Genomic DNA, 14,669 nt, shown 5'->3' on the forward strand with positions numbered 1-14,669 from the left:
CCATCCACAGAAGGTGCCTGGGGATGCTTTTGCTTTCTTACCGAAGGAGGGAAAATTCACTGTATAGACATGAATTGGAGAAGCTCTGCAGGGCAAAAGGTATTCTTTGGCAAACTGCATTTCTTAGGGATGTCAAAACGTGGAAAGACAAACTTATGACAAAATAAAATTATGTGCTGTTTTTTTTAAATGTATGAATGCCTTTCATTAAGATTTAGTCTTTAACAGTGATCCTGCTACCAATCCTCCCTAGGAAAGAAAGAAAGGCTTCTTTTCATATTGCTAAAATAATAATAAGGCTTGCCTTACTAATTTTACAGGACAGCTTTAAGATTCAAATGAGATGATATCCATGAATATATTTCATAAACTTCGAAATGCTGAAACATGTCCTCTTGTTACCAGTATGGTCTTTATACCAAAATAAACCATTCTTCACAAAATGGCAACACATAGGCAACTAATGTGACATTGCAGGGGACATGGATTTGATTCCTGATCTGGGGAGATTGCATGTGCCACGAGGCAACTAAGCCCGTGGCCACAACTGCTGAGCCCGAGCACCCTAGAGCCTGTGCTCTGCAACGAGAAGCCAGTGCCACACAACTAGAGAGCGGCCCCGCTCGCCACAACCAGTGAGAGCCCTCTCACAGCAGCAAAGACTCAGCGCAGTCAAAAATAAAAATAATAAACCAATAAAATGTTTAAAAACTACTGTGCGCGTGACCAGGTTTGGAACACTGAGGCCTAAGAGCGGGAAGCAATGACATACCTACCCTGATGAGACACTGCATGTCTGGATCAAGCTCAGAAGCCAAGCATGGCCAAGCCCTGCATTCCAGCAGCCTTCCCCTCACTCCACGCATTCCAGCAGCCTTCCCCTCACTCCACACCTGAGATCCGCAACCTGCGGAAACCCAAGTTCCAGCTCCCAAAGCTCCAAGGAACCAACGCAGACATGACACTGATTTCTAGCACTTTCCTCGCCCCAAGAGTAAAGCATTTACATTACATGCCAGAACCAAATGCCTCAAGACCTCACCTCACGTGAATGCTAAGTCACTTCAGTCGTGACCAACTCTTTGCACTCCCATGGACTGTAGCCCACCAGGCTCCTCTGTCCATGGGATTCTCCAGGCAACGATACTAGAGTGCGTTGCAGTGCCCTCCTCCAGGGGGTCTTCCCGGCCCAGGGATTGAACCCATGTCTCCTTCAGCTCCTGCATTGCAGGTGGATTCTTTACCGCTGAACCACCAGGAAAGCCTGACCTCACCTTGCTGCTGCTGCTACTGCTGCTAAGTCGCTTCAGTCGTGTCTGACTCTGTGCAACCCCATAGACGGCAGCCCACCAGGATCCCTGTCCCTGGGATTCTCCAGGCAAAGAACACTGGAGGGGGTTGCCATTTCCTTCTCCAATGCATGAAAGTGAAAAGTGAAAGGAAAGTCGCTCAGTTGTGTCTGACTCTTCGTGACCCTATGGACTGCAGCCTACCAGGGTCCTCCGCCCATGGGATTTTCCAGGCAAGGGTACTGGAGTGGGGTGCCATTGCCTTCTCTGCCTCCTTGCTGTGGGCTTAAACCCCACAGAAAGGCTGACCTCTCAGTCACATGAGATGTCTCTGGTACCAGGAGGGCAAGCAGAAGCCCCTGGGGCAACTCCCCACCCTCAGCTTAACTCCCTAACTCTGTGATAACAGCCCTTTCTCCTCCACCCAGCTATCCACATCCACTGCTGAATTCTTCCCTCTCAAGGACGGAGGAGGCCTCATCTCTGCAGGAACCCCGGCATCACCTCCAGCAGCAGCTCGCCTTGCCAAATCCAGCGAACCGTGAGCATGGTTAACTACAGGATTTTTTTTTAAAGAACTCCTCAGTTGAGAGAACTTCAGGGAACTAAATATATACAGATGAGGTAAGTCATAGGTACACAGTCTCATGTTACTTGATTAATTGAGCACAGGTTTAAAACATTTCAAGTCTGTTCCACACCCTCCCCCAGCCTCACAGCCCCTCACTCATCTCTGTCTGCTGCTGTCCCCACCCTCTGCCATCGGCAGGGTCCTCTGGGGGACCCTGGCGCAGGTCTTGTCCCCAGGCCCCTGGGGTAGACCCACATGGAAGTGTCTTGCCTGTGTCTTCTGGGCTAACAGAGAAACAGGGTCCTTTCTATCTGGGCCCTTCCCCCATGTATGGCTCATCTCGGAGGCACCCACATGAGGTTCTCGGGAGAGGGTCCCTAAACTGGCCTTAGTCCCAGCATTGTTTTTAACCCCCACCCCACCAAACTCCAACACATCATCCTAGCTTCTCCCCATTTCTTCTGGGCACAGAGGTTTCCTGCGAGTGAGAAATTTCACCCTGACACTGTTCGGCTCCTCAGCCCATCAAGTAAGCTGGCTCTCACCTCAGTCCCAACTGACACATTACAATCTCCATTCACCCCACTCACGGGCTCAAACCCTCATTTATTTTATTTCCGAAGCACCCCATCCACCTTCCCCGCTTTGATCCAGTGCTTTGGGGGCAGAGGGTTTCTGCTCAACAGAATAGTCTCTTTTCTAAATAAAAGAAGCAATGTTGCTTACCTTCCTCACTTAAAAAAAGGAAAGGAACAATACATCACATGGTGGCCCCTACAAGGCACAAAATACGGATGATATAAGCACATCTTTTTATTGCTCTTGTCTACCACTCCGATGCGGGATGCAATCACATCAGCCTGCCTTTCTGAGAATTCGTAGCAGTATGTTTAATCTAATTCAGGGCACTGGAGATAAATCATAGTGAAGGGTCCTGATTTGCTGAGTTGAGTGGAGGCAGCAGCAGCGACAGGCAGGGTTAGAGGGCGGGGACCGGGGTAGGGGGGTTCCCACCCAGGCCATGATGAAGACTGCACGCTCAATGTTTGTCTTTGTGCTGGCCTGCAGGGCTGCAGGGATGAAGACAGACCTGACTGCATTGGGGCACAACAAGGCGAGTCCGGGACGTAGAGGGCAGAGGTGGGGAGGTGGCCCCCAGTTCAGGCATCATTACTGCTTTCTTGGCTCAACAGATGGGTAGGGTCTGCACACCAGCCAGGGCCATGTGGGCTGCTGTGTGGGCAAAGACACAGCAAAAGCGAAGACACACGGGTCCGCCTTCAGCGCCCAGGTCCCCAGTGGGAGGAAGCATCTGCACACAGGCTGCCGCTAAGGTGAACAGGACACCCAGGGCACCCTCCAGCACAGCCGGCTGCCGCACCCGTACCACGGAAAGAAAGGCCAGGGTCTCCTGACACTCTCCCTGGCAGCCAGCAGCCACCAAAGCCTCAGGTTCAGACAGCAGCCCTCAACCCTCGCTTTCCTTCCCCTGCTCATGGTGGAAACAAAGACAAGCCTAGCGGTGCCTACAGCTGCTCCCTGGGTGAGGCAGCGAGCACAGTGGGAAAGGGAACCACACACCACCCGGGAAAGCTATGCTGTCCGTGGGCCACATGCAGCCATTCAAACTTAAATTTAACTTGATTAAAATTCAACGAAAGGAAAATAACTTCAATTCTTCGGTCATCCTAACCACATTTCAAGTGCTCAACCCCCACAGACGGCTCATGGACACCCTGACCAGCTCAGATACAGAATATTTCCATCATGGCAAGAAGACCCATCAAGGAGACCTGACATGAGGCCAAGAAGATAAAGTCTTCGGGCTCCTGGCTGGTAGCAGTGACATGACCATGGATGTTACCATTATGATTGACAGTTACCCAGTAGACAACAGAATTTTGTAATTATTTTTTAACTCCCTGTTGGGGTCCTCGCTGCAAGAGTTAAGTCACTTATGAGGTCCTATTTTATGGAACCCACCCCAAAATGCTCAATGCGTGCCTCATATGACAATAAAAAAACTTAGGGTTTCACAATAACATGGGATGAAACCCAAATCTCGATCATGATCAGCAGCCCACCTGCCTTCTCTGATTTATAGCACCATCAGCCACTTCAATGCTAGAAGGCTGCCCATGCCACTTCTTCGAAGGCCCAAGGTCCACAGGTCAATAAACCAATAAATTAGGTCGAAATTAACTGTGGCTCATTTTAAACTGAGGGAAATTGATTTTTGCATCTACGTGGTTGGACTGAATATGCCATATGCCGACGGATTCTGGCCTGAGAATGCACACGAAGGTTCTGTACTCGACAAAGAGGACAGCTCAGCCCTGCAGCCCAGACCACTTCTGCTGAAATACTGATCCCTGAATATTCAAACCAAAATGCAGCGAGTTCTCCTTTCCTTTCCATCATACCCAAACCTAAAAAAAAGATGGAGGAAAGGTTATTATAATACCTCAGCTTTAATATATTTCTGTGCAGTCAACTCTCAAATTATCTGCATCTGAATTATTGTCAAAATTTCTAAACTCCAAACTGGCTTTCCCTAACACATGTATGCCAGCTGTTTGCTTATCAACTGCTCAAAGAATACAAGCTCATTTTAATATGCACCTAAGCAAACTTTAATTAGGAAGGTAAACAGATGCTTTAAAAGACTAAATAAACAAATAGCAAAGGCAAATAAGCTATTTTGGGGGTTACCCGCTCTCCAGATTATTTGCAAGCTCCTGTGTCTGTCCATTACAGCCGACAGTATGACGCTCAGCTCCATGGATCCCTGGCCCTGGGATTAAACAATGACACTACAAAGATGGCAGTCATCTCTTAAGGAGGAAAATCCAAAATATGACAAATGAAATGTTCCTACAACATCCATCTTTTGCTTGGGGATGCTCATTGCTGTTAGAATCTGCCTCCCCGGATCCCAGCTCTCAAAGCAATTTATTAAGCATACTATTAACTCCACTTTACAGAATTTAAAGAAAACATTCTCCAAAAGAAAATGAGTTAAAGCCAAGACCCACGATCTCTGTATTCTGTTGCTCTCACACACGTGAGCGCCACATCTCCAGGGAACTGCCCTCCAGCACCTTTCAAATGACAAGGCTACAGAATGCTGTTCTCCTGGCCTCGGCCCACAGGAAGCCTCCAAGTGGAATAGTATTTTCTACCCTGGCCTGGAGTAAAAGTACAATCCATTTTATACTACGACACTTCAGGTAACTCCCCTCCTATTGCCATAAATATACTTTGGAGCTAATGTCATTAGTGATGGTATTAGGGGCTACGATGAGAGAAAGCCTTTCAAGTTTCATGTCCATATGTTATATATACATAGAACGTTTTTGGAAGGACACACAAAAAAACTGATGACCGTGGGTGTCCACTGGGAAGGGACACCAGGGGAATGGGGACACAGGAGGGAAGGAACTGTACATCTCACTATATACTCTTCTGAACAAATACTGTTTTGCAAACACACGTTACCTGCTGACGGCTAAATAAACAGACTGGATGGCTTGTCATTTCACCCCTTTCATTCTCCATCTCCTCGCTCCTCTTCCATGTCCCTTTTCCTCCCATTTATTCCACCTCTCGAAGCCTCCATCAAGGCTTGCCCCTAGACAGGCAAGCTGTTAAACAGTGGCCAGAGACCGAGACAAGAACTGTGCCCAAGACAAGATGCCAAGCGAGACCAGGAAGTCTTTCAAGGTCACACCCTTCATCAAGCCAACCCAACACACTAAGGAACTCTTCAGCTATGTAGAAGCCAACCTGACACCACAAAGGCTTTGCCTTCTCATCTTTTGGAAGCATACAGGTCAAATGTCCTAACTTCAGAATCAACCAGCCAATTCTTTCCCAAGCAAGTGTATCATACAAGAATCTACCTCAAAGAGATCTAAAGCTACAGTCTTCCATCCCCCAAAGGAGGCTCTTTGTCTTGGGTCCTTGTACTGTAACAGACACTTTATTTTCAGTCTCAAATCAGGACACTGAATACTCCCTGGCCTCTAAAAAGCAGGAATTATGAAGAGAGAGCTCATTGGAAGGAAAATAAACCTGTAAATCCTGTTAGGCTTTGCGCTTCATTCCAAAGGCTTTTTCCCCAAAACAATACCATTAGCATTACCATGATAGCCCTAAAAGGGAGCATTCTGCACAACAGAATTGCAGCTCTTCATTCAAAATAAACCCCCAGAAAAGCACAGGAAAATCAGGGCTCCCTAACCCACATTCTGAGCCAACTCATTTCCACTCTCCATTTGTGGGCTCACCACAGTCCTCCTTATAAATACCTTTTCTATAACTTGGATGTGCTTCCTACCCTCCAGGCCTTTCACCTTCCAGGTGGGCAGCGGGTCCACGAATATTCATTAAGGGCCTCCCAAGTGCCAGGGACACGGAGGAGAGGCTTGATCCATGCCCTCAAGGAGCAAACTAGGAGATGAAACACCAACACAAGCAGTGAGAACACAAGACAGTCGGTGCTGGAACCAAGCTCAAAAGAACTCTTCCCACCAGAGCCTGGGAATACTGAGAGACATTCCTTGGATGGTGAAAAATGGAATAGAGGTTTTGCAGACAAACAGAGAAACAGGGGAAGAATATTGGAGGCAGAGGAAAAAGCAGGTGGCACAGAGGCATGGAGTGGACATGAAATCAGGAAGAAATCCAGTGTGGCAAGAATGTTGGAATCCCCCTTCTTGGATCTGGCCTGTTTTAGAAGAGGCACAACAGCTAAACCTAGTTTACTCCAAAGGTTAGCAGCACCAAAGGAAAAGAATGACACCGACTCCAACACAGGGCTCTTTCTCAGATGCAAAAGCCCTCTGACTCCCCTCCCTGAAGCTGGCAGCCTGAACATCACCCCGAGGGTCTTTTTCCATCAGGCAGTTTCTGCTTCTAGCCCCGATCTGTGGTGCCCAGCAGCATCCCCTCAAATGCACTCAAAGGTTAGAGGATGAGAAGCTGCAGAGTGTCTGAGCCCACTGACCCTTTATCACTTCATCTCCCACACCTTCCATGTCAAACAACCCACTCACACCCCACCAGAGAGTTGTGGCCGGTTTATCACGTCCCTGCTTCCTTGTCCCTGTCTGGTACATTTCCATGCCTGTACATTTATTTGCATCTGCTTTATCTGCTCCTTAAATTCTAAATTTTCTGAAAGCAGTGATGAAAACTCCCCCTGCCCCTTCATTTGCACTCCATCCCTACATAGAATATACTGAATTCAACTGACACTACTGAAAAACTTAAAGTGTGGGGGTTGGGGGGAGTATTTATACTCTCACTTTAGTGAGAACTGGCTTAAGGCTAGAAGCAGAATGTGTTAGTTGCTCAGTCGAGTCTGACTCTTTGTGACCCCATGGACTGTAGCAGGCCAGGCTCCTCTGTCCCTGGAATTCTCCAGGCATTAATACTGGAGTGGTAGGTAGCCATTTCCCTCTCCAGGGGATCTTCCCAACCCAGGGATCAAACCCCAGTCTCCTGCATTGCAGGCAGATTCTTTACCATCTGAGCCATCAAGGATCTAATTTATAGTCTGCATCCTGACCCTTTTGAGAGTGAACACAGCACTTTTCATATCCAACAGGGACAACTTCTAAACCAGGTCTGTCCCAGGGGAAAAAAGAGGCCAATGGTCATCTTTACTAGAAAGATCCTTCCAAAGAGTCCCGAGGCCCTTCAGAGCTGCAAGACGGACAGGCCAAACCCCTTCAGCTCGATTCCTGCGCTTGGGGTCTGAAGGGTCTGCACCAGACAGTGCTTGTAGCAGAAAGCCCAGGAAGTCCTTCCTTCAATCTAACTCAGACCCTTACAGAGTCAAGTTAATCCCACTTTTATTAACCCCAGGGCAACCAAGAACAAACACACAGGGAGGCAGCCTCGGAGAAGACGAAACACTGCTCTGGGTCCTTACCCTTGATAGGAATTCCTCATTAAGAGTTCCACAGCTAGTTCTCCATCCTTCCACGGAAACAAATTCAATCTGGCTGACTCAGAAATATGAAAGCCGAAGGTTTTTTAGTCACTCCTAAGGAGAACACAGTTTAACTTGTCCCCAAATCTCCAGGAGCTTTTACAAATGGCAACTGCGTGCATATTTTTGCCACCAGGAAGTTCTTCTGGCAGCCCAATCTATATTTGTGGGGGACCTGAGATCCAGAAGGGATCGTCTTCCGTTGCTCCCCATTCCCAGCCCCCAGAAAGCTGACTCAAGTCCACAAGAGAGCTGGGCTGATGGGAAGATTCAGTGAACAAGGGAGCCTCTCTCTCGCCCTCCCCCATCCTCCATCAGGATGCTGGTGTCCCTGTGGAGAGCAAGGACCCTGCTGACTTCTTTCACTAATACAAAAAAGAAGTTTCAGAAGGGAGTGGAGAGAGCAACAAGGATCTGGACCCTCGGGGAACCCACACAGGCAAGTTCCAGCAGCCCATGCCAACCAGCCATTATATGCCCACTGGCACATGCTCTTGCCTTAGGGCTGGTGGTGGATGGAAGTTAAATGCTCCCATCCTCGAACCTCCATCCCAAGCCCCTTTCTTACCAATACATTTTTCTTTAGAAAGAAGTTATTTAAGAAGCACTGTATAAAGAGTGAGTGACTATTTGATCTCTCAAAGATCACTGAGACAATGCAGACAAAAACTAAAGAGCCAGCAACCCTGCCCCACATGACCTTGGGCTAGTCACTTCACCTTTCCTGGCTCTGGTGGCTTCGTCATCAAAATGACACAATAGGGAGAGATGGTTTATAATGTTCTTCCGGCTCCAAACGTTGAACATTAAACTCTGTATATTTCCTGAAGAAATGGCTAAAGGAAAATCAGCGAAGAGATGCAGAATTCAGACCAATCTTTTAATTTCTACTTTGAAGGGAACATTTTGACTCGAGAAATCACGTAATTGACCACCTCCACTGTTTCCACTTCCTTTCCCCCACCGACCTGCCAGCTTTGTTAATGTCAATCTCAACCACAGGACTGTAAGTCTCATGAGGCAATAACATGGACAAATTAATTTTGCCAACACTGATTCTAGCCCACAAACTTGGTTTGCAATTGCCAGCAGTAAGTCCGGCCATAAAAGTGAAATTCATGTTCCTCATGATCTAATAAGCCCATTGCCTGAAGAAATAAATCATCTACTGAATAATAATACCTACCAAACTCCTGCAGTTTTTCAAATCCCCAAGTGTCATGAGAGAGATTCCTGTCCAACATAAAATCAGTATTTTGAAAGGGGTAGGATGGATAGAACCTCACCCCGCCCCCCATCACCACCAAAATAAGAATTCAGCCCTTACACACACACACCTCTTGTTTGACTATATACCCAGAGTCAAGATTTCAGGTTTGCCCACCTTAATTGTGGTTTAAAACGGTAAGTGCGGAAACCCCCTCCTCTGACTGTTCTGGGTAAACGTACAGCAACTGCAGGGTGCTCGCCTCCACTGCTAACTGATGATACAAGAAAGAAAGCCCGTTTGCTATCTACACGTAAAATGAAGCTGCACCCTTCCGATACCTGCCAGAAACTCCACCGGAGAGCACACAGCCTGGGGGAAACAGTGCACCCCACGAGTGCCCTGGAATCCGTTTGCTAAAATCGGCAGGAAGAAGGAAAGATCAAGGCGATTCAAGTGCTGACGGTTGTACTCCTGCGTGCGGAGGGGAGAAAAACAAACGCCAGCCGGGAAGTCCCCAGCGGTGCCTGCACCTGGAGGCGACAGCTAAGGATGGATGCGGGGGTGCGGCGGCGCAGGGAGAAGAGAGAGCCAGAGGGAAGGCGGGGGCCGACCGCTCACCTGTCCGTACACCTGGATGGGCTCCTGCTGCAGAGCAGCGCTCCGTCTCCTCCGGAGCGGCTTCTCGTCCGCCCCCCGGGGCGCCCCGCGCGCCCCCAGCCGCAGTTCGAACGGGTCGCCCCGCACCACGAGGAAGCCACGGTCCTGGGGCCCAGGCGCGCGGCCCCCGGGCAGCGTCTGGGGCCAGATCTGACCGACAGCCCTAGAGGGCAACAGCGCGATCAGGACGAAGAGGAAGGGGAGTCGCGACTCCCTCCTGCTGCTCCGTGTCGCCATGTTCGGGCGAACGCGACCGCAGGTGGCGCCGCCGCCAGGAGAGAATGTGCAGCGCGAGGCCGGGACGCCGGCCGGGCCGGGGCCGCGCGCGCCGCTCCCGGGGCTCCAGGCCGCCCCGCTGCGCCAGCCGCCGCCGCCGGGTCCCGCTCGGCTCGGCGCGGCGCCGTCACGTGGGACGCTCGCCGCCGCGGCCCCTTCGCGCACTTTCTCCGCCGCGGCCCCTCCCCCGCGCGGCGATGGGGAAGTCAAGGCAGCGGGCGCGCGGCCCGGGCCCCGGGCGGGCGCTCTTTGTCGCCCGTGTGCCCTGCGGCAACTGGGAGTCGCGTGGGGCTCGCCGGTCCTCCCTGGAGTTCTCGCCTCCTCTGCCAGGTCGTGCCGAGGTCGCCCTCAACCTCGGCCAGTCTCCTTTCCCGACTGCACAGCCCCGGGTCCCGCCACACGACCACCTCGTCCGCCCCCTGTCGCATCCCCACCTCGAGGGAGCGTGGGGAGTCCGAGGAAATTAGCGCGGAGAACGCGGCGGGCACGTTCGAGTCCAGATGAGCCCGCCCCCATGGTGCAACTCACAGTTTCAATTACTCTGGGCACCAAACTACTGTTGCTCGAACTAAACTGCCCCTGCCCGGAACACAGTAAATATATTCCTGGCACAGAGGCCTTAAAAACAAGGATAGTCAGACAAGAGACTCGCCACACCTGAACAGTCACCCAGTTAGTTACACAGTGGTTCCTTGCACACACAAGAGCTGCGCGGGACACACGGCCCCAGCACAGTGGCTTCCTTGTGACCCTCGCCTGGGTGACCGAGCACCGAACCATCCTACCTAAGCCCCCAAACTTGCACACACACCCCAGCCCCTGCAGCCCACAGCCAACGCTGTTACAAGTCCTCTTCCCAGGGTGGAGGAGGCAGACACCGGAGAGTGGGGAGGACACATTTTAAATTAACCCTACATGCAGCTGGAGGATCCAAGACCTTGTTCAAAGCACAAGGAGATAAACGGTACGGGGGCGGGGGGGTGGGGAGACAAACCCAAGGTCAATATTTGTCTGCAGGTTTGTGGGAGCCGCCAAGGCCTATCCTCTCTTTCATTTTATGTTTCGCTGTGCTCTGGACTCAGACCCTGGTTCTTGATAAGACAGAGGAAGCAGGGCTGAAGGAGAGACTTCAGGAGTTTCGTGCAAGCCCTTGAGAGGCTGAGAGGAAGGAGAGGATGGTCATTTCAGTGCCCGCTAAATGCTCCTGGTCCTCAGTTCAGTTCAGTTCAGTCGCTCAGTTGTGTCCGACTCTGCGACTCCATGAATCGCAGCACACCAGGCCTCCCTGTTCATCACCAACTCCTGGAGTTCACTCAAACTCACGTCCATCGAGTCGGTGATGCCATCCAGCCATCTCATCCTCTTTTGTCCCCTTCTCCTCCTGCCCCCAATCCCTCCCAGCATCAGAGTCTTTTCCAATGAGTCATCTCTTCACATGAGGTGGCCAAAGTACTGGAGTTTCAGCTTTAGCATCATTCCTTCCAAGGAAATCCCAGGGCTGATCTCCTTCAGAATGGACTGATTGGATCTCCTTGCAGTCCAAGGGACTCTCAAGAGTCTTCTCCAACACCACAGTTCAAAAGCATCAATTCTTCGGCGCTCAGCTTTCTTCACAGGCCAACTCTCACATCCATACATGACCACTGGAAATACCATAGCCTTGACTAGACAGACCTTTGTTGGCAAAGTAATATCTCTGCTTTTGAATATGCTATCTAGGTTGGTCATAGCTGTCCTTCCAAGGAGTAAGCGTCTTTTAATTTCATGGCTGCAGTCACCATCTGCAGTGATTTTGGAGCCCAAAAAAATAAAGTCTGACACTGTTTCTACTGTTTACCCTTTTGGACTCTCCAGTTAGCTTAGCTCACCCTCTTCCCCTACCTAGCATCACCCTTGGGGACAACCCACCCAAAGAGGGACAGCCTTTCCTTGCCTCCCTAAATCCAGTCTTCTACCCCCTCTCATACCCCATGCCAGACTCTCTGGGGACCTGGGTCAGATTCTTTAGTCCCCAGCTTCCTCTCACCCCTTCCTTTCTCCCCCCAGTCTTTCTATCCATCTCACCATAATCATAGAACCACTTAGTTCTCCCCCACCAAACAAATCACCGATCCTCTGGGAAAGCCACGGATCCACTATCAGCTCCAACTCCCCATCTGGACCAGCACTGTCTGGTCAGTATCACCTGACCAGGCATGGACCACTCTGTGGCCTCCCCAGACCATGAGCAAAGACACATCAACACCTATTTAACCCTCAAGTGAAAATGAGAGGAACAGAGCTAGAGTCAGAACACCCTGCAGGAGTTTCAATTGTTGTTTATCTCAATATATATTTAATGAGAACCTTCTCTATAAGAGCGAGTGTCAGAATCCCAGCAGAAAACACGTGTCCCTTAAGTGTGGACTTGAAGATGGAAAGCTGCTTTTCCAACAAAAACCATTGGCTTGAGGTGCAAATGGCAATTTGCAGGGAAGGATTGGTAGGGCAGAGCCAGCTACTTGCTGATTTTGATTTTGATTTGCAGCATGGATGCTGGAGAACTGGCAGGAATGATCAAACATGGATAATTTGCTCCTTGAAAGCCCTCCTCTGTAATCATTATGTACCTTCCACACTGTTCTAAGGTGGATAATCAGCAAACCCTGAGACTGTGTGAGCCTCATAACCACACTACCTCTCCAACTGAACGTCAGTTTTCTCATCTGCAAAATAAGGATCTTAATTCCTGCCTATCCACACAGATATGCTGATAGCATCACAGGAGATAATGTAAGTGAACTAACATTGCCATGCAAATTGTGAAGACCCCAGACAGAAGTACTGTACACAGGTGGCATTAGAGACATGCATTCTAGTTTTGCTTAGCAAGTAAGTTACTGTGTGATTTTTGTTCTTGATCATCTGGTCTCTCTGGGCATTGGTATCTTTGTATGTGAAACGAAAAGAGACCTCACAGCCCTGACTATGCCCCACCCCTTCAGGACCTCCACCTGGGCACAAGATGGGTGCAGCCACAGGCCACGGCTGACTTTTGCAATTGAGCAGGACGTTCCTCCTAGCTTCAAAACCGGATCTGGATTGTAAACAAGCCTCCACTTCCTCCATGCCCCCAAAACAACATCCGTATTGGGGTGGGAAGGTAGATGGAGAGAATGGAGGATCCCCATCCCCTTTCACCCCAACTTGCATGGCCTTTGTCTCGATGCTGCTCCACATCAGGAGGAAAACCAAGATGCATGGGAATTTTATACTAGACTCGTTACTGTGTATAAAAAGGTCTTGAGCCTGGGGGCAGACTTTATTTTTTATTATTTATTTATTTTGGGCTGTGCTGGGTCTTTATTGGGCTTCCCTGATAGCTCAATTTGTAAAGAATTTGTCTGCAATGCGAGAGACCTGGGTTTGATCCCCGAGCTAGGAAGATCCCCTGGAGGAGGGAAAGGCTACCCACTCCAGTAGTCTGGCCTGGAGAATCCCATGGACTGTATGCCATGGGTCTTTGTTGCTCCATGGTCTTTCTCTGTTTGTGGCAAGTGGAGGTCACTCTTTGTTTGCAGTGCATGGGCTTCTCATTGTGGTGGCTTCTCTTGTTGCAGATAACGGGCGCTAGATACTCAGGCTCAACAGTTGTAGCGCTCAGGCTTAGTTGACCCGCAACATGTGGGATCTTCCCCTTCTCAGATCAGGGATCAAACCTGTGTCCCCTGTATCGGCAGGTGGATTCTTTACCAGCAGGGAAGCTCCAGGGTCAGCCTTTAAACTGCACTCCTCTGTCCTTCTGCCCAACCCAGGCCATCCTAAAATAGAGCTGAAGACGGGGTTAAGGAAAGATCACCCAGAGGTCACCAATGTCCCACATCTTTATCCAGATGGAGTCACTGTTAATATAGCAACAAGGACAGCCACAAAGAAGGAAGAAAAACTCCTAAAGCCAAACTGGACTTTTTTCTGTTCTCTCTCTCTCCCCTCCTGGCCTTTTCTAATGCTGGCATCTGACATCTCACCCTCCCTCCCTACCCAGTCCCTGGCCTAGCCAACTTCTGTGCATCCTTCAGGTTCCAAGAGGCCTCTGGACTAGCCTAGGTTATGCCACGTTGCTTAGATAGAGGCCCTAAGTCTCTTGCAATCTTTGGTACTTTCCCTCTGGTCACATTACTTATTTAACCTCATTTTCCTCTGAAACTGTTACCAAGTCCACCAAGAAGATGGCAGACTAGTGTCTCAAAATAACTATCTTAGCTATTGGGGTCTAGATACCAGTATCTTTTACAGAACACAGAGGTAGAGGAGGTGAGGATGTAAAAAAAGCCATTAATCTTACGAATGTCTCCTGAAATGGCCGGCCTCAAGGCGAGGATATGTACAGTTCTTTTTTCTTGGAGCCATTCATAGGTGGACAGCATCAGGATGTCTCCCTGAACAAACGCACTTGGGTTTAACCTTCAAGAAGAGGGGCTGTGTTCCCTATGGCAGGCCGTTGTGTACAGACAGTATCCTTTCAGTGAACAAAAGCAACAGGAAGCAAAGGTTAAAGTAAAAGGAACAGATCCAACATGTAGTCAGATTTTCTTCTGGATGGCTAGGTGGTAAAGAATCTGCCTGCCTACTGTTTACAATAGCTAGAAAATGGAAGCAACCTAGATGTCCATCAGCAGACAACTGGAT

At 49.6% G+C, this 14,669-nt stretch overlaps 1 protein-coding gene across 1 annotated transcript in view; it reads right to left on the reverse strand.

Moving 5' to 3' along the window:
- SORL1 (sortilin related receptor 1) overlaps window positions 1–10,065 on the reverse strand; it is a 169,891-nt gene extending 159,826 nt beyond the window's left edge. The window contains exon 1 of the mRNA XM_027563453.1: window positions 9,687–10,065. Coding sequence (XP_027419254.1) covers window positions 9,687–9,962 — 276 coding nt within the window. The 5' untranslated portion in view covers window positions 9,963–10,065. The remainder of the gene's footprint in view (window positions 1–9,686) is intronic.
- Between the last annotated feature and the right edge of the window lie 4,604 nt (window positions 10,066–14,669).

Source organism: Bos indicus x Bos taurus, chromosome 15, assembly GCF_003369695.1.
Source record: "Bos indicus x Bos taurus breed Angus x Brahman F1 hybrid chromosome 15, Bos_hybrid_MaternalHap_v2.0, whole genome shotgun sequence".
Classification (NCBI taxonomy): Eukaryota; Metazoa; Chordata; class Mammalia; order Artiodactyla; family Bovidae; genus Bos; species Bos indicus x Bos taurus.